General features: G+C 41.1%; 1 protein-coding gene across 5 annotated transcripts in view; it reads right to left on the bottom strand.

Annotated features, from left to right (window-relative positions):
* GRIK4 (glutamate ionotropic receptor kainate type subunit 4) overlaps positions 1–19,495 on the bottom strand; it is a 616,708-nt gene that overhangs the window by 109,110 nt on the left and 488,103 nt on the right. For 4 of the 5 annotated variants that reach the window (XM_073656653.1, XM_073656651.1, XM_073656650.1 and 1 more), the window contains 6 exons: positions 14,288–14,466; positions 13,435–13,488; positions 9,371–9,532; positions 6,173–6,335; positions 4,892–4,992; positions 2,945–3,052 (listed from right to left, as the gene is read on the bottom strand). In XM_073656653.1, the coding sequence (XP_073512754.1) occupies positions 2,945–3,052; positions 4,892–4,992; positions 6,173–6,335; positions 9,371–9,532; positions 13,435–13,488; positions 14,288–14,466 (767 nt within the window). Of the gene's footprint in view, positions 1–2,944; positions 3,053–4,891; positions 4,997–6,172; positions 6,336–9,370; positions 9,533–13,434; positions 13,489–14,287; positions 14,467–19,495 lie in introns of all 5 variants that reach the window. The other variant, XM_073656652.1, reaches the window with a different exon arrangement.

Genomic DNA, 19,495 nt, shown 5'->3' with positions numbered 1-19,495 from the left:
AGGTTTCGGTGCTTATAAAAACTTTTAAAAACTACCTAAAAATAAATAAATAAGAGGCAAACAGTGTTTTGCTAGAACCAATGGGCTGCTAGGCTCTCTAGTGTCCAGATTCAACAACACTAAATCTCCTTTTTGATGTATTAGAAGACAGAATATTTGCATACATTAATTTGAGTCCATCAAGGACCATGCAATTTTTTGCTCGATGTGCCTGAGTTGTTTTATATGGGAAATGTTGTACTTTTATATTATACTTGTATTTGGAGGTACAGGCAATTAAAGGAGTTGTCCCATATACAACATACATTATATCACTTATCTTCAGGATGACCATCCAGCGGGACCTCAACTAATCATCAGAAAAGAGGTCCCAAATCCTTCTGTGTGAATATACTGTTCCTGCACATGGGCCTCTTCTGTCTGTGTCCTCTCTTGGGTATACCAATATGTAGGAGTTACTATATTTATGTAATATATATTTTATGTAATTAAATATTTTAGCTTTTCTGTGAATTTTATATTCTATTTGTTTTAAAAATAAAAAAAAATATTACTTTAATTTATTTGTACAGTTTTTTTTCCTACATAGGAACTTAACTTTATATTTTAAATTGTTACAAATAATATTCTGGTGTCCTGCACACCAGCATAAGGTGCGGAGACCCCCTGCTAGCCAACAGATTATGTAATCTGCTCTACTATCTTATGTGCATTTTTTGCAGGGAAGAGCCTGTCTCCAGGTAATGTGTTTCTTTATATTGTGTCACATTATATACTGTTCTGTGCTTGATTATTACAGGTATCGTGTCTGCCAATATGCAGCAATGATTGTTCATTTATGTCATTTTAAGACATGATGGATCCTCGGGTAAATCTGTCGTAATTAGAGATGAGTGAGCCCAAACTGTAAAGTTCGGGGTTTGTACCACACTCCTAGTGTCCTCTGCTGAACTCTCAAACACGGACTTCTCGTGGAAGAGAGAGTAAGAGATTCCAGCTCCAAAGTTTGGGTCCCCATTGCTTTCAATGGGGTTCGGGTTCTGGTTCAAGTTTGTGTACAGTTCTGGTACCTAAACCAAACTTCGATGGATTCACTCATCCGTAATTGTAATACCAATCCGTATGGTCTGCAATGTTCATGTGTCTCTGAGAGTTATGATCACGCTGTTAGCTGTTCTAATTCTGGTGTAAAGAGCTCTTCTTTTATTAACCTGTTCCCTTATTTGCCCATGTCTCTACCCACACGTGAACCTCCACCACTGGCTCACTAGGAATACCAATAAAACAACCATAGGGACTTTTGTCAGAGCCTTAGCAGCCTCCATGATGACAATTATGCCCAGGGAACATGATTATAAGGGCTCCCTCTCATGGCCAATCCTGTGCTCATGTTTCATCAGAACCTTTAAGGATATTTTTTTTTTCTTTTCTTACTTGAATGCATGTATTTTTGGTAAAAATCATTACTGTAATTGTGTTTTATTAAAAATGTTGCACTTTTTGCCTCTTCCTCTGTGTTGCGCTGACTATTGTTGGCTGTAAAATGGGATAACTGAGGATCCATGATTGAGCTCAGTCTGACGGTCCAGTGGGAGAGTTTCTACCTCTTTGGATACATGCACACAGCGATAGTTAGACACCAGCGCAACCGCTGAGTTTTCCCTGGTGAAGCCGCTCCATGAAAATGCCGTTGGGTTTGCCATCATTCCTGCAGCAGCTTTTACTCTATACTCTCAGTATACTGTAGAGCGTGGGCAGCTTCCCAGCAGAACCCACCCAAAGAATGAACATGTTACTGCTGTTAACCATTTCAGGATTTCCGAACCCTGAAGCGGTTTGTAGAAGTGACATAAGACAGAACATGTACACAGCATTACTGTTCACTAAGGTCATTTTATTGGGCCTTTTTTTAATGCGCCTGAAAAAAGGATGCCATGTATGTATACCTGTCACGGGTGTGTCAGAAGTGACAGACAGTCGCCCGGCAGTTGGTTGCAGATCTCTAAGTTTGGCATTACAGACACCTTCTTAGAGGCTGCCTCTAGGACCCAGCATCTACCTTCCTCTGGCTAATTAACTCCCTGGTCTGGGTGTATAAATACCTGATGTGTATCAGAGGGAGGTGCCAGCGATATTCATTACTACTTGTGAGGCTTTCGGAACAGCAGTATTTCGTCCTCTCTATAGCTTGAGGACGTGTGTGCATTTGTCTGGAGTCGTCTAAATCTAAGCAATTTCCCCCTGTTTGTCCACCCCTGTTGTCTATAGTGTTTAATGGAGATCAACTAGTGCTTATCTCCTCCCTTCCCTAGCCTGAGCTATATGCCAGGGAAAGACAGGGCGAGGCAAGCGTGCGGCGATTGGTGAAGAGCCAATATAGGAATGGTAGGGGAGACAGGGAGACGTTAGATCAACCTAGGAGGTCTCCACTTCCCCCTTACCCTAGAGTCTGGGCTCCCTTTCCCTCTTCACTTTGTGTTGCACTAAGTCTTTCCCACACCTTGCATGACAATACCCCCCAAAGTTGTCTTTTTTTTTAGTTCCTCTCATTTGATTTATGACACCAGACCACATCAAAGTTGAATGAGCAGGGAAGCAAAAAGCCGGTAAAAGCAAAATGGTGCAAAAATTTTAATGAAAGTGAATTGCAAAAATTATTTTGTAGCCCCAAATATCTGCACTAAAGATCGTAGTTGATCCTAGTAGTTGCGGCAGGAATACAGCAGTGCGGTCACCATGATGAAAATGTACATCAATCTCCCACATCTGAGAGCAGTCCCTGACATACATTTTTGTCATTTTGTGGCAAGCAGTTAAATTAGTTCATGATACTATTTGTTTGACGGGTGATAAAATAAATGTAAGTATTGACAATATACTATTGTTAGATATAAAAGCATTGCCATAATGTTTTAAGTACATATAATAACCAATGGAAACTTACTAGAATTGTAGTAATTATAAGCGTTTTATTAGCCAGACTGTCAGAAACATTTTGGAAGAAATATCTTTTGTCCATGGAGACACCATTAGTGACGTGCCACTGTCCAATCTAGTCAGAAAACAGAATATCCATGTAAGTATATTTTAAAGATTCCGAACAAAGAACTATGGATGGTAAATGGTGACCACAATTACTTCTCATGTACATAAATGCTGCACTGATTGGCTAGCAAGTCCTGTAGGATGACTGGGATTAATACACACCACTGTGACCATGAGCCGGTCGGTTACATTGACTTCACTGCATGCGGCTCTCTGCTCAAAGCCACGAGAACTGATCAACTTGCATTGAAGTTAATTATTTTGATACATTTCAAAATATGTCACAAAATATCTGCCCTAAATATTAACTTTGGTAAAAAAGAAGCCATTTTTCCATTAATGTCGCCTTTGAAGCAGCAGTGTGTACATGCATTTTCAGTTTCATAAATCAAATGTGTCCTGTCAGGAGAAAGATTGCGATTCTGCAGGACTCCACTGCTCTATCCCTTCAGATGTCCAAGTGCCTCTCACTTTATCTCTTCTGCAGATTTTTTATGAGCCAGAAAATATATATTTTTCATCTCTCATAGCAATGGCAGACACATAAGAGCGTAGATTCCATAGCAAAGATCAAAATGGGTCACCACACTTGAGGCCTGGGCTACACTGCGACTTCTTGTAGCCCTACTGGTTGATTTGAACTATTTATGTGCGGTCCAAAGCAATACATTGAAACCCTAAAGTGGTTAAAAGAATTGACATGCTCATTCTTCGGGCTGTTTCCCGCTCTCTATTCTTCACAGTGTAGAGTAAAAGATGCCGGCGCAAGAACGACACCAAAAACCATCAGCGAAGTCACTTCAGGCAAACGACCACCAGCGTTTTCTTGAAGAATCTTTGCTTAGGAAAACTCGGCGGTTGCACCGGCATCCAAAAGGCGCAGTGTGCACATATCCAACTCTCCAATAAAAACTCTTGGTTTTTCAACTCCTCGTGGTATTTGGAGAGTTTCTGCACTGAAAACTCAGCAAAAAAAAAAACTCCAACATGACCACAGCCTTAGGTTATGTGCACAGGGAGTCTTTTTGCTGAGCTTTCAGAGCAGAAACTGTCTATGGTCACACAGAGCTTTCTGAGGAGTTTTTGGAGCAGAAAATGATGGGAAACTTTCCAAATACACCTCTAAACTTCTCAAAAACTTGGATTTTCTGCTCTGAAAACTCAGCAAAAAGACTCAAAGTATGAGAAGTTTTCACATTTGGAGGAATATTTTGAGCATTTCCCTACTTTCCTTCAACTAAGTTTCTGCTCAATATACTCCTCGAAAAAGTGTGCACACATAGCAGTAGGCTATATTTAGACAGAGGATTTTATTTTTGCTTTTAGCTTTCCAAGAGGAAACCACTATAAGAAATGTGGCTTCTTTGGAGGAATTTTTCCTTTTGTGAAGCATTTCCTGAAGACTTTTGAAATGTTTTGGAAGAGGTTTTTTCTTCTTTGGTATGTTTTTTGTTGCCTTTTTATTAGACAGGATATTCTTCAAAGAAGTGAAATGCACTTTTTTTTCACCAAGCATTTTTTAAAATCTGAAGTGGATAAAAGTATTCTCTAGGAGGATTAATATTGAAATAAATAGGGAGAGTCTCTCAATTGGTTTTCAGGTATTCTTTGCAGCGGATCTGCACTAAAAAAAATCCACAAAAAATTCAGTCTGGAAATAACCTTAAGCTGGCCATAAACCTGAAATAACTGTTGGCTGAACGTTTCATCGGCTCCCCCGTACACATGAGCGCTCATGGTGTGAGGCTTCACCTAAATAACTCCTCATATAAGTCACATTTTTTCAGTCTCTAGAAAGAAATGGGCGTTAATGATTAGATACAAATAAGAAAACTTTATGCCTTACCTCCTGGAACCCTATCTTGGTGTATTGCAGAATCTTAAGATCATAATTTGATCTTTGACCTTTGCTATTAAATTCTACATGTCCAGTAAGGCCTTCCAACTCTACCTGTGCAAGAGAAAGACAATAACAGAAAGCCAAGGGCAATACACCTGTTTCCAAATGCTTACAGTTTTACTGCTTTGTTATTGCCTACTTCAGTTGAGTCATTACGTGGTATGGTAATAAAAGAAAGTAGGAGTGCACAATGATAGACCCTACCACAGTACTCAGTAGGGTGGCCAGCTGGCCAAGGTTTGAGAACCACACAGATGTAGAAGGGATAGTGGTGGGGGGAAATGAAGACTATTTGCTAAGAATTACAGAAGAATAGAAGTATTAAGAATACAAGATATTGGTGAGGGGTAATAGGGATAATGAGATTATTAATAGTCCATCTGTCAAATGTCGTGTTATGAATTTCAGGGGCTGATGGTGGTTTTGTGCATTAACCAACCCAAGCTTGGGGCATGAAGAACACTTGATATAGAAGTAATTAAATGTGAATTAGCATCAAACATAATTAAAGGAGGGTTGTCAGGGGAATACAATAATTTTTAAATGGGCTCAGAAAATAAAAGAAGCAATATTCAACTTCACAGCTCCTGATCCTGTACACAACAATGCCCAAATGTCTCTACTTCAATGCTGTCTCCTGATACATAACTGCAACCAGTGATCAGATTGGTGACCAATGGCCATTCCTGGTGTGACAAGATGGCGTTGAGAAGAGAGAGACTAGGGGGGGCCTGGTAAGCAGAGTAATGTGGGATGGGAGTTTAGTACTACTACTTTTATGGTTACCAATCTGAGGACATTTAAAAACAATTTCCATCCCCCGGACATCCCCATAAAACTGATAATTTAGCTGTAAGGCTCTCTTAACACTCTATGTCAAAAATCTCTAAATTTTTCGGGAAACCTATTATTAAACCTCAAACTTTCGAGACTTTTTGTTCTGGGCTCAGCATGTTTCTTCTAAAAGTTGGCATATGTTGTACAGTAGCTATAATCTCATTTCAATTTCGTATGCTGAATTTATCAGCATGAGCCCTATTTACCTAGGGTACAATATGCCAAAACATCGGCATTTATCGTATCCTTCCATCAGAGGTATAGGATGGAAAATTGTAAGGATCACATAGGTGTGATATGAATATAGGAAATTCTGGATAGAATTATTTGCATTTTTTTCTTATATTACTATATACAATAAAAGCTATTTTAAAAATGAGAATCCCTCACCCTTCCTCACCATTCTCAAGTAGTTCATAAGGCTGGTGCCATGTTGCCATATTTGTGCAGAGCCACATGAAAGGGGTTTAACACCAATTTCTTGACTTCGGTTTAGTTCCTGGACAGCATTAACAATGCCATAAACAGCATCAAATAGTAATGCAGCAGACAGCTAAAACGACAATGGGAAAGTTATATTAATTCAGATATCTATGTAATAATCTTTGTCTGTCCTCCTCTCTGTATATCATCCACCTATGCAGATCTAGTTATCTTTACACTTATCTACCTATAATTATGAAGAATATACAGTGGGTAATGCAAGATGCATATAAAACCATAATTAGAGGATAATTAAAGTATTATATTGGTCGTATAATATAAGAACAAAATGTGTCTGCTTTCATTTCCATTAAAAGTTCCACACTTACATTTATGTGTCTGATATTGCAGTATTGGACCGTTCACTTAAATAGGGTTGAGGGTCTGATCACATTTTTTTTTTTTTGCCTATAGAGTGACATTCATTGTAGACTTAAAAGGTTTATCCAAGACTATTTTTTCTACTAACTAAGGTACCTGCCTGTTGTGTCCAGTGCCGATCTACGTGGGCACAGAGTGATCACTGACCGCTCCTGCCAACGATTCAGAGGCTTCCAATGAGGTCACATCGACAGAGCAGCTGAATCTCTTCCCTTCTGCTCTGTTGAGGGGGCGTGACTGCCGACGTTATGTGATTGACAGCCGGCTCCCCAATGCCTAACTGCAGACAGAGCAACCCTGAAGAGGAAGAGCTGCTCTGTTGATGTTGAGCAGCTATATTGCCGGCAGTCAATGACCGCTGTGTGCCGGTGCCGGGTAGAAAAGGCAGATTGTTAGCAATTACTTGACAATTTAGTTTTTAAGAACATAGTGGAAAAAAAAGTCCTGGGTAAACCGCTTCTACACTTTTGCTTTATTTTAGTTTTGGCCTGAGTGTACTGTCAAAATACTAAGCAGCACCTGCTCACCTGCCTATTTCTGCCGCTTCTCTGTCCCAGCACCTGGGACCCACACCGGGTGCCTCTATTCTTCAGCTGAGGCTGCTACAGCCAATCAGTAACCACAGCGGTGATACATTAATCACACTTGTGGCCATTGTATGGCTGCAGCAACCCCCACTGAGTAGAGACCTGCGTGGAACCCAGGTACTGGGGCAAAGGAGCGGCAGGAATAGGCAGGTGAGCAGGTGCTGCTTAGTATTTTGACAGTACACTCAGGCCTTAGCTAAAATAGAAAAGGGGTGGAAACCCCCTTTAAGTTGTAGGAATAGGGCAATAGTCTGGAGTCCAGACATATACAGTTATATGAAAAAGTTTGGGTACCCCTATTAATCTTAAGCTTAATGTTTTATAAAAGTGGTGTTTTTGCAACAGCTATTTCAGTTTGATATATGTAATAACTGTTGGACGCAGTAATGATTCTGCCTTGAAATGAGGTTTATTGTACTAACAGAAAATGTGCAATCTGCATTCAAACAAAATTTGACAGGTGCATAAGTATGGGCACCTCACCAGAAAAGTGACATTAATATTTAGTAGATCCTCCTTTTGCAAAAATAACAGCCTCTAGTCGCTTCCTGTAGCTTTTAATGAGTTCCTGGATCCTGGATGAAGGTATTTTTGACCATTCCTCTTTACAAAACAATTCCAGTTCAGTAAAGTTTGATGGTCGCCGAGCATAGACAGCCCTCTTCAAATGATCCCACAGATGTTCAATGATATTCAGGTCTGGGGACTGGGATGGCCATTCCAGAACATTGTAATTGTTCCTCTGCATGAATGCCTGAGTAGATTTGGAGCGGTGTTTTGGATCATTGTCTTGCTGAAAGATCCATCCCCTGCGTAACTTCAACTTTATCATTGATTCTTGAACATTATTTTCAAGAATCTGCTGATACTGAGTGGAATCCATGCGTCCCTCAACTTTAACAAGATTCCCGGTGCCGGCATTGGCCACACAGCCCCAAAGCATGATGGAACCTCCACCAAATTTTACTGTGGGTAGCAAGTGTTTTTCTTGGAATGCTGTGTTTTTTTGCCGCCATGCATAACGCCTTTTTGTATGACCAAACAACTCAATCTTGGTTTCATCAGTCCACAGGACCTTCTTCCAAAAAGAAATTGGCTTCTCCAAATGAGCTTTTGCATACCTCAGCCGACTCTGTTTGTGGTGTGCTTGCAGAAACGGCTTCTTTCGCATCACTCTCCCACACAGCTTCTCCTTGTGCAAAGCGCGTTGTATAGTTGACCGATGCACAGTGACACCATCTGCAGCAAGTTGATGCTGCAGCTCTCTGGAGGTGGTCTGAGGATTGTCCTTGACTGATCTCACCAGTCTTCTTCTCTGCATTTCTGATGTTTTTCTTGGCCTGCCACTTCTGGCCTTAACAAGAACTGTCCCTGTGTTCTTCCATTTCCTTACTATGTTCCTCACAGTGGAAACTGACAGGTTAAATCTCTGAGACAGCTTTTTGTATTCTTCCCCTGAAAAACTATGTTGAATAATCTTTGTTTTCAGATCATTTGACAGTTGTTTTGAGGAGCCCATGATGCCACTCTTCAGAGGAGATTCAAACAGGAGAACAACTTACAAGTGGCCACTTTAAGTAGCTTTTCTCATGATTGCATACACCTGGCTATGAAGTTCAAAGCTCAATGAGGTTACAAAACCAAAAAAGTGCTTTAGTAAGTCAGTAAAAAGTAGGTAGGAGTATTTAAAACAAGAAAATGATAAGGGTGCCCATACTTATGCACCTGTCAAATTTTGTTTGAATGCAGATTGCACATTTTCTGTTAGTACAATAAATCTCATTTCAAGGCAGAAACATTACTGTGTCCAACAGTTATTACATATATCAAACTGAAATAGCTGTTGCAAAAACACCAATTTTTATAAAACATTAAGCTTAAGATTAATAGGGGTGCCTAAACTTTTTAATATAACTGTAACTCCCAAATAATAATGAAGTGTGAACAGACTCTAAGCTGTGATAGCTGATACAGCCTGTTAACAAATGTGGCACTATTTTCTAATCTTAGGAATCCCCATTTAGAAAAATATTACCTCTTTAGCTGTAAATACAATAAAAAAAGAATCCATTCTACCTGATTTGTCATTCCTCAACCTTGAAAATTCTTAAAGAAAAGACCCCAAACAAGTACTCACGGCCGGGCCAGTGAAGGGGGAGTGATCACAATTCTCTTCCCAGGACTGTTGAAGTATTTGTGTAAATTCCTGATAGTAGCTGTGCGACTGATTAAACATAGAAAAACTCAAGATCTTCACTCGGTCATCCAAAGGGCTGTCAAATCGTTGTAGAGAAAATTCCTGATAAAAAATAACGTCAACAATTTGAAGGCTGATCAGCACCAATAAATGACTAGTATGTGTTTGATAATAAGGCCATGGCTCCACTATCAGTATTTGGTCAGTATTCGGTCAGTATTTTTTCTCAGGAGTGGGAGATAAAACCAGGTGAAGAACAATCAGAGAAAAGGTAGAATAGAAACAAGTCACCAATTCTGCATTTATCACCCACTCCTGGTTTTAGCTCCCACTCCTGAGAAAAAATACTGACCGAATACTGATAGCGGGGCCGTGGCCTAAATGTTCTAGTAGTTCACACATTTCATGCAATAAAATCGTGCAATCTAGTCTAATAATACATACTGTGCAATAACAGCCTAGTAGGTTCCACTGCACAGTTAAGGATCTGTTCACACTGCACTTGAGCCGTTCATTAAAGGGAACCTGTGAGGTGATTCATGTTGTCCACGTCACAGGCAGCAGGAATTGCATGATTGCAGCCAAGTATATTATACTTTGAAACGTTCCTCTCGGTGCGGATTTAGTGCAGAAAAATATGCTACAAATACTCAACATGTGAACATACCCTTAGTAAGATTTGCTCCAGGTGCTTTTCTATTGGAATATAGATGTAAGCTGTGCAACTGTAGTGAGAAACACGTGCCCAACTAGGAGGGGCGTAAGTATAGTGGGCACAGGATTACAGCGATATCTGGGCCCAGGAGCCTAGAAGTGGCCAAAAGGTCCCTATGGCCTATATGAGAAGACCAATATTGTTAATGACTTGAGAGAGTTGGGGATCCTGTTGGAGATTTTGCATTAGGTCCCACAAGCTTGAAGTTACACCACTGCTTGATAGTTGTATTAGAATATTAACGTAGAAAAGTATTTGGGCATACTGTATTAGTGAATAAAAAAACTGAACTAACTATTGCAGGCGGGCTTGACAACCGTCCCGAAATTCCAGGACAGTCTGTAAAAATGGGACACTTTTTTCCCTGTCTGTAACATTTTTTTTTGTGTCCTTGATTTTTTTTGAAGCTGAAGAAACTTATACATACTATGTTACTGTAATTATGAACCATTTTATAGTTCACAATGAATGCAGCTAATGTTTTCATATCAGAATTATGGGCTGTAGACATGGATCAGTTATAATCAAAATGATTTATTATGGTTTTCCAATGTGTCCTTAAAAAATGTTGTCTGTCTGTGATTTTTGACAAGCTGTCCAGAAAAAATAAACGTCAAGTTAGATAGATAACAAAAATAGGTGAAGCACAAGTAAGCTAAAGGAAATAGAGGATGCAAAGCCTCATAGGCATAACCAAACCTCAGGTATATCCAAAAAGATAAAGGCAGCACTCCAAGGTCCAAAAAGATATTGTTGTTTATTGACACAAAGTCTAGTGGCGACGTTTTCCTTCCTGGTGTGGAACTTTCTCAAGAAACTTTCTCAAGAAAGCCTCCTTACCTTGAAAAGCCAGAGCTGGTGTGTCACTCTCCATAAGGAGAAATGTTACCCCTTAGACCTCAGTCCAGAGCCTCTCACCTAGCCAAATCAGTTCTCATACTTTGCACTGACGAGGGTCAACAGCCCGAAACACCGTGTCTGCAAATTGGGATTCTGATTTGGCTTTTATCCTAAGTCATATTGCACGACTCGTTAAAGGGTTGATTGTGACTTGTAGGATTGCTGCTTCCAATAGGTGGCGCTATAGAGTACAAGTCCTCTTTTTCTCTGAAGAGGCAATTTGCATATCAAGAAAGTTCAACACTTGGAACGAAACGTCGCCACTAGACTAAACAACAAAATCTTTTTGGACCTTGGAGTGCTGCCTTTATCTTTTGGACAGATAGATAGATAGATAGATAGATAGATAGATAGATAGATAGAATGATACTGTAGATAAATAGATAGATACTGTAGATATATAGATAGATAGATAGATAGAATGATACTGTAGATAAATAGATAGATAGATAGATAGATAGATAGATAGATAGATAGATAGATAGAATGATACTGTAGATAAATAGATAGATACTGTACAGTCATGGCCAAAAGTTTTGAGAATGACACCAAAATTATATTTACACATGATCTGCTGGCCTCTGGTTTTTATTAGTGTTTGTCTGATGTTTATATCACATACAGAAATATAATTGCAATCATATTATGAGTACCAATAGGTTATATTGACAGTTAGAATGAGTTAATGCAGCAAGTCAATATTTGCAGTGTTGCCCCTTCTTCTTCAAGACCTCTGTAATTCTCCCTGGCATGCTCTCAATCAACTTTTGGACCAAATCCTGACTGATAGCAGTCCATTCTTGCATAATCAATGCTTGCATTTTGCCAGAATTTGTTGGTTTTTGTTTGTCCCCCCGTCTCTTGATGATTGACCACAAGTTCTCAATGGGATTAAGATCTGGGGAGTTTCCAGGCCATGGACCCAAAATCTCTATGTTTTGTTCCATGAGCCATTTAGTTATCACCTTTGCTTTATGGCAAGGTGCTCCATCATGCTGGAAAAGGCATTGTTGGGCGCCAAACTGCTCTTGGACGGTTGGGAGAAGTTGCTCTTGGAGGACATTCTGGTACCATTCTTTATTCATGGCTGTGTTTTTAGGCAAGACTGTGAGTGAGCCGATTCCCTTGGCTGAGAAGCAACCCCACACATGAATAGTTTCAGGATGCTTTACAGTTGGCATGAGACAAGACTGGTAGTAGCGCTTACCTCTTCTTCTCCGAATAAGCTGTTTTCCAGATGTCCCAAACAATCGAAAAGGGGATTCATCAGAGAAAATGACTTTGCCCCAGTCCTCAGCAGTCCACTCCCTGTACCTTTTGCAGAATATCAGTCGGTCCCTGATGTTTTTTCTGGAGAGAAGTGGCTTCTTTGCTGCCCTCCTTGAAACCAGCCCTTGCTCAAAGAGTCTCCGCCTCACAGTGCGTGCAGAAGCACTCACACCAGCCTGCTGCCATTCCTGAGCAAGCTCGGCACTGCTGGTAGTCCGATCCCGCAGCTGAAACAGTTTTAAGATACGGTCCTGGCGCTTGCTGGTCTTTCTTGGACGCCCTGGAGCCTTTTTGACAACAATGGAAGCTCTCTCCTTGAAGTTCTTGATGATGCGATAGATTGTTGACTGAGGTGCAATCTTTGTAGCTGCGATACTCTTCCCTGTTAGGCCATTTTAGTGCAGTGCAATGATGGCTGCACGTGTTTCTTTAGAGATAACCATGGTTAACTGAAGAGAAACAATGATACCAAGAACCAGCCTCCTTTTAAAGTGTCCAGTGATGTCATTCTTACTTAATCATGACTGATTGATCGCCAGCCCTGTCCTCATCAACACCCACACCTGTGTTAATGGACCAATCACTAAAACGATGTGAGCTGCTCCTTTTAAGGCAGGACTGCAATAATGTTGAAATGTGTTTTGGGGGTTAAAGTTCATTTTCTGGGCAAATATTGACTTTGCAAGTACAGTAATTGCTGTTAAGCTGATCACTCTTTGACATTCAGGAGTATATGCAATTGCCATTACAAAAAATGAAGCAGTAAACTTTGGAAAAATTACTATTTGTCTCATTCTCAATACTTTTGGCCATGACTGTAGATATATAGATAGATAGATAGATAGATAGATAGATAGAATGATACTGTAGATAAATAGATAGATACTGTAGATATATAGATAGATAGATAGATAGCTACTGTAGATAGATAGATACTGTAGATAGATAGATAGCTAGATAGATAGATAGATAGATATGAGATAGATAGATAGATAGATAGTGTAGACAGACAGATACTGTAGATAGATGATAGATTGATAATAGATAGACATTAGATAGATAATAGATAGATAGAGTTAGATATGAGATAGATAGATTAGATAGATCGATCTTATCTCACCAGGTTTGTGAAGATGTACGTATAATAAGCTGATACCATTCCTAGCTCCGCAGCCTGCACAATAGTAAAAAAAACATAGAAACATTTAATTAGAACTAGCGAGGGTTTTTTTTTTTTACTTTACACCAATTATTACATTTGTTCAAAACAGATAGAAAGCAGATGAAAGGCACTTTAATGTTCTGCTTTTACAGTAATAAAATGAAACCGTGTGGTATTAATGAGTGGAATAGCCGAGTGGTATTAATGAGTGTAAATTACTCAGAAGCTCCAGCATTGGCTGCGACTCAATGGTATTATTACTTTTCTATGTAATTAATTAAGTAAATGGTTCATCCACTTAAAATTGTTTTCATTACATTCACGGGAAAAATGACTAGATAGTGATCTTGTTTAGTAAACTAATCCCGCCAGTGTCTATATTCTCAGGACAACAGCCATTGTACAGCAATAGCTAAGAGGCATCTTCCTTAAGAGCATGGAGTGAATTTTAGTGTTTAGCATTTTTTTTCTCATAATTATCGGTTTATGTCGTATGAACCAGTTTTTATCAGTTTCATTTTCCACTAGGTTCTTACTTATCATATAAAGGGATAACTCCTGTTTAAGCTAATAAGCCTATTAGCCTGAATTATCCTCGGTCCTATTTGCTTTCGGGCTCATGCACATTTTGAATGGAGCTATATAGAGATGTGCAATTTCATATGGAGATATCCAGGGTTTTTTGTATTGGATTCTGTGAACCCAGCTAAAGATAACAGTTTTGCTTTTTTTTATTGGGTTGAAACATAAATGAATCAGGGTTTCTGCTATTAATTACATTTAATAGATGGATGAATTTGCTAAAAAGTACCTTCATCAGAATGGTGTGGGACATTGATGCATTAGCATGAATGATAATAGTGCCAGTCTTGTCATCACGGATTTCCTTTAATAGGGGCGTTGGATCCCAAGTGTCATCAAGCATCCTGACTGATAGACAGTCCTTCGAAATCAGAAATTGGCGTAGGAGTTTTTCAAGATTTAGGAGACCTGAAATGGAAACTCCTGTTATTATCAAGAACAGGTAATGGTTTACAAACTCAGCAAAAAAAGAAACTCTTGGTAAATTTTTATAATTGCTAAAACGGATTTACTATGGTTGTTTAACATAATTAATTATTTTACTCAGAACTACAAATACTAAGTGCCCATGATGCCCTAAACACAGGATCATTAAAACAACAGGCTATAACAAACACTGCTGCATGTTACAGGAAAAGTCAGCAAGGCAGTGTTTCCTTCTCTGGCATGAGAAAAATAAAGCACCATCAACAATAAAAGTTCTCATGGAATATCATCCTTCTCTGACATCATTTCCTGCTCTACAATTATTGGCTGAAGTTTCATCTCACTGACTTCCTGCTCTTTCCGCCCCGCATACACTCTACACGTTTTATACATAAAACTGAAAGGGAACCTGTCAGCAGGATTTTGCTAAGTAAACTACAGACAGTGTCATGTTGGGGCTGCTGCACTGATTAAAATGATACCTGGGTTGAAGAAATCCGTCCTGTGGTTCTTATGTAATCAGTCTTTGCAGTTTTGAGTTAACGATATGCCCATGCTCTGGGGCCGGACTGTAGGCAGGGTCTTTTCTTGGTGCTCTAGGCCAGATCAGCAAGATAAGATCTGCCCGCAGGCCGCCCCGAAGCACAAGTATGTTCCTCATCATAGAGACAGCCAGACACACACAGAGAGACTCTCTCTCTGTCTTATATATCAACCACTCATATGGACACAGCACCCTCCAGAGACCCTGTCACAGCAGCACAGAGTATGTCAGTGACTGCACCACAGCAGTGGTGCCTGCTGTGCTGTGACTCAGATGTCCAGGCTGAATGATGGAGCAGAGAGCCGATGCCTCCCTGTTCCACAGTTGTATTTAACTGTATCTACATACTCAGGATGCAGACATCATTATAATTGAGACGGTGGAGGGAGGCCTGCCCCCCAACTCACAAGCCTAATAGTGGCTGTGCTGTCGACGGATGTTCTGCTCTATAGGCAATATCATTCTCATATCTTGCTGGGGAACCTTGGCAGCAGCATGCCTCATTCACAAATAAGTTGAATCATGAGTAGATATGAGCAAATCATTGACAATTGCATGCCTTCCATTACAGTGATTTTCAATCAAAGTTGCTACAGAGCTACATGTTTACAGACTCAAATGGACACACATCTCGGTGGTCACAGTCTTTGATAAACAGCCGGGTGGCACCACTTCAGCTCACTTTGGCTCGATGTGTTTTTTTGTCACATCATCCATGCTGGGATGCGCTATACAAAGTGCAATGAGTGGTAGACAGAACAGTGCTGGAAGTGTCCACAACTGCTAGGCTTGGAGTCTCTGCTGTTCTTCAGATCTTCTTTGGTAAGTCCAAGCCACTCTCCATAGCTCCTTGTTATAAGTTGTTGGTGCACTCTTTATCACTGACAATGTCCACAAATATATTTTTTTTAATCCATGTCCACTACCCCAACAATTTTTTTCTTAAACCTAAGACCTTACACACACAGGAGACCTTACATGCACCCCAAAAAATGCAGAAATGTCCTAAATGCTACTTTTCACCAACACTATTATCTGCATCATATGACCCTCTGATATGACCTAAACTTCCCAGAAGGCCATACATTTTGGGCTTTGCCCTCACAAGACAAAATATAAAGGCCTCTATCTTTGGAACTCTATAGATGATAAAAACAAAAGCAAAAAGCTAACAACAATCCCCCCTCCCCTCTCCAAAAAAAACCCCCAAAAAACAAAACTGAAACAGAATACTCAAGGGGAGCAGCAGGAATAAAAAAAAGCAAAAATTGGACACTTGATTCGGTGACAGGTCCTATGTAACTTTAATAGGAATCTGTCATCAGGGTTTACCACTACAAGGTATCAGGCCCTCGTTTTCAGTCTCCTGCTATCTTCCTTAATGATGTCTGCATTAGCCCTAAACACCAAATGTAAGTGTTTAAAAACAAGTTTAATTGTTCCCTGTTCTTGAGGACAAATCCAATATCATAATGATGGCTCATTTTAAATTGCTTTGAGTCCCTGTCATCAATGTTACCTACCAGCACTAATGACAATAGTATAGCACTAACATAATCTGTATTTTTCATAGGTGATTTTTACTGTGTAGTAAAGAGATTTTTACCGAAATGAGGAAATTCATATTATATGTCACTTTTTTAAATTCCATAAATATGACTTTTACCAAATGAATCCCTAAAGCATCATAATTTAAAGTACAGCTTAACCTTTGATTCACAGTGGCTTTATAGTCAGCAAATGTGAAATCTAATGGCTGTGTTATAAATCTTCATTACCCTTTTTGCTGGTTTGACTTACCTTTTAGTGTATTTTTATTCTCTATAGAATATATTTATATATAAAAAGAGCTTACAGTCTGGAACCATCAACATGTAGGATGGCAGCTATGGGCAGATCATGTTATTTTGTGACTCTTTTATTTGAATTGTAGCTTATTTAATTACCTGGGACGGCTTGGGCTATGAACAAATTACATTTTCACATTTTCCTTCATTTATTAATACATTGCTGCTTAAACTGCCAATGACAAAGGGTTTTTGCGTTTATTGTATGAACACACAGTTTACAAATGAATAAGCAAAAAGTAAATTCCTTATTCCACCCCCAACATGTTTGAAAAGCTTTTATATAAAGTTGTTATCCAGTACTATTGAATATGTTCTGACCCAGAGGAAAGAAATAAACACCTGTGAGTAGTGAAATGCTTGAAAAATGAAGGCTACTATACAAGAACCATCAGCCATGACAAGTAGAGCCCATGGGGAAGACCCATTAGAGTATAATAAAAAAGAAACCGTCTCCTGTGTATACCCCTAAAATCCACTTATATTACAGCACTAAAAGAAATCCACAAGCTCATTTACCCTTTACTGCCCAGGATATTATATATATAATATATATATACAGTTGAAACCAGAATATGTATATATAAAAAGACACATATTCATGTTTTTCTCAATATCTGACATGAAGTCAAAATAAAACTTTCCTATTTTAGGTCAATTAAGGTTACCATAATTTTTAATATTTGCCAAATGCCAGAATAATGAGAGAGAGAGAGAATGTTTTAAGGCATTTTTATTACTTACTGCAAAGTCAAAAGTTTACCTACATTTCATTATTATTTGGTACTGTAGCACCCTGAGGATTCGGCTGCTACAGGGGTATTGCACCTCAACCCAGAGGTGTGATATTCCACTCCCGGGTAAGGATGGAGTGTGGGACTGAGCTCGGTAGGCTGCATGCACTACATACATCCCATTTCCGAGGAACAGACCAACGGTACTCCCACTTAGAAATGTGCAGGTACGACCGAGTCTGTTCCTGGCTGGAGTGGGAGGGGGGTGGAACATCCCATGTAGTGTAGGGGCAGATAGGGGGAGCAGTCTGGGTAGTGATAGGAGCTCATTGGGTGCTGGTCACCTGAGCTCACACATAGAGGGATATATAAGGTGGGCACCAACTAGAATCAGGGTCAGTTGTAGAGAACAAGTCAGTTGGAGAGGAGCCTGTCTGATGCAGAGAACAAATCGGCAGAGAGAAGGAAACAGCAGCCCTGGAGAGAGAGAGAGAGTGGAGCAGAGAAAGACCCAGAGGGGGAAGACTGAAGGGACCCAAGAACCCAAATTAGAGCACCGGGTGAGGAGTCAGCAAAAGGGTACCGGAACCCAAACTGGTGGGGGTAAAACAATCCCCAGCCAGAGACCGGAGGCCGTGGGCAGCATCTGCCACGGCCACCCACCACATTCACCCCGAAGGCACACCACATGAAGGGTCAGGGAACCCAAGGCCAAGGGTGTCCCAACAGCAGGCCCGAGGGAGCTGGACCTAGGTGGATCACTGGTGGGGACGGCTGAAGAAAGGACAGAGGGAGAGCTCAGGGCCACGCTCCGGACTTGTTTGGGGGTTGGCTGGATCCAGGACCTGGTGGACGCAGCACGGCTCGGGTGGTCACTAGCAGCTGGAGTGACCAGTACAACATCTGCAGTAAGTAAACACCCTTAACTGCACAACCCGACTCTGTCTTCACTGCCGTCTGCACTACACCACCACAACCCCCATCCTCTGCGCCTGTCCCCTCTGAGGCTATACCCCTCCCGTTGGGGGTTATCTCATCAAGCTGCGCACCCACCATCAGCCTCAGCGGACCCTGCTGCAGCGGCGGCCACAGTGACCGCAACACAACGGGTGGCGTAGTCGACACAAAAGAACTTTAGTAACATCTGTAGAACTGCCACATCTCACTGAGCTTGACGCCCTGGGCACGGGACCGGGTCACAGCCGCTCGGAGACTACAACCCCCCATCTGATCCGGTGCCGGGTATTCCCCTCAAAAAGGAATATGTCCCAGGGGGCGCGTCAACTTTGGCGTAGTCGGCAGGATTACGTGCCCGCAACAACCGGGTACTGCGTGCCTGAAGAAAAGTGCAAGTTTACCTCAGAAAGAAGTCTCCCGCCGGTTCCGGAGGGTCCACGCCATCGGACTCCATCACCAGTCGTTTCCCGCCGATTGTCCGCCATTTCCAACTTGTTCCCGCCATCTGCAGAGTTTCCCGCCACTGGGCGACGCTTCCCGCCAAAACCGCAGATTTCCCGCCTTGGAAGAGCAGCGGACGCCATTATGGGCGTGCCAAAGGAGGGCAAGAGGCCACCTCCCATCGTGGGCCGGGACAGAAAATGGCGCCAAAAGTGGAAACCGCCCCCACCAACAGAGACTGTGATGCTGGAGGTGTCTGTCAGCGTGAAAGAACTACCCCTGGAGCTGACAGTCACCGAGTTGCCCCGGGACCGCCCTCGAGGTGGGAGGAGACGAAAGAGAAGAGCAAAGATGGGTGCCGCCTGGAGCAGTCTGGAGCGAGCGGACCCGGAGGCAAGAGGTCTAACGAGGAGTAGCGGAGGAGCTCACCCGGAGATGGAGAGAAAGCAGAACAGCACCGGCCCGCTGGCCAGGAGTCTGCTAGAGAC

The sequence above is a fragment of the Phyllobates terribilis genome, unplaced genomic scaffold (genome assembly GCF_046119375.1).
Source record: "Phyllobates terribilis strain yellow unplaced genomic scaffold, ASM4611937v1 Scaffold_12__6_contigs__length_324123572, whole genome shotgun sequence".
In the NCBI taxonomy this organism is placed as follows: domain Eukaryota; kingdom Metazoa; phylum Chordata; class Amphibia; order Anura; family Dendrobatidae; genus Phyllobates; species Phyllobates terribilis.
The sequence above is the reverse complement of the archived record's forward strand: the minus strand, read 5'-3'. Positions and strand labels throughout refer to the sequence as shown.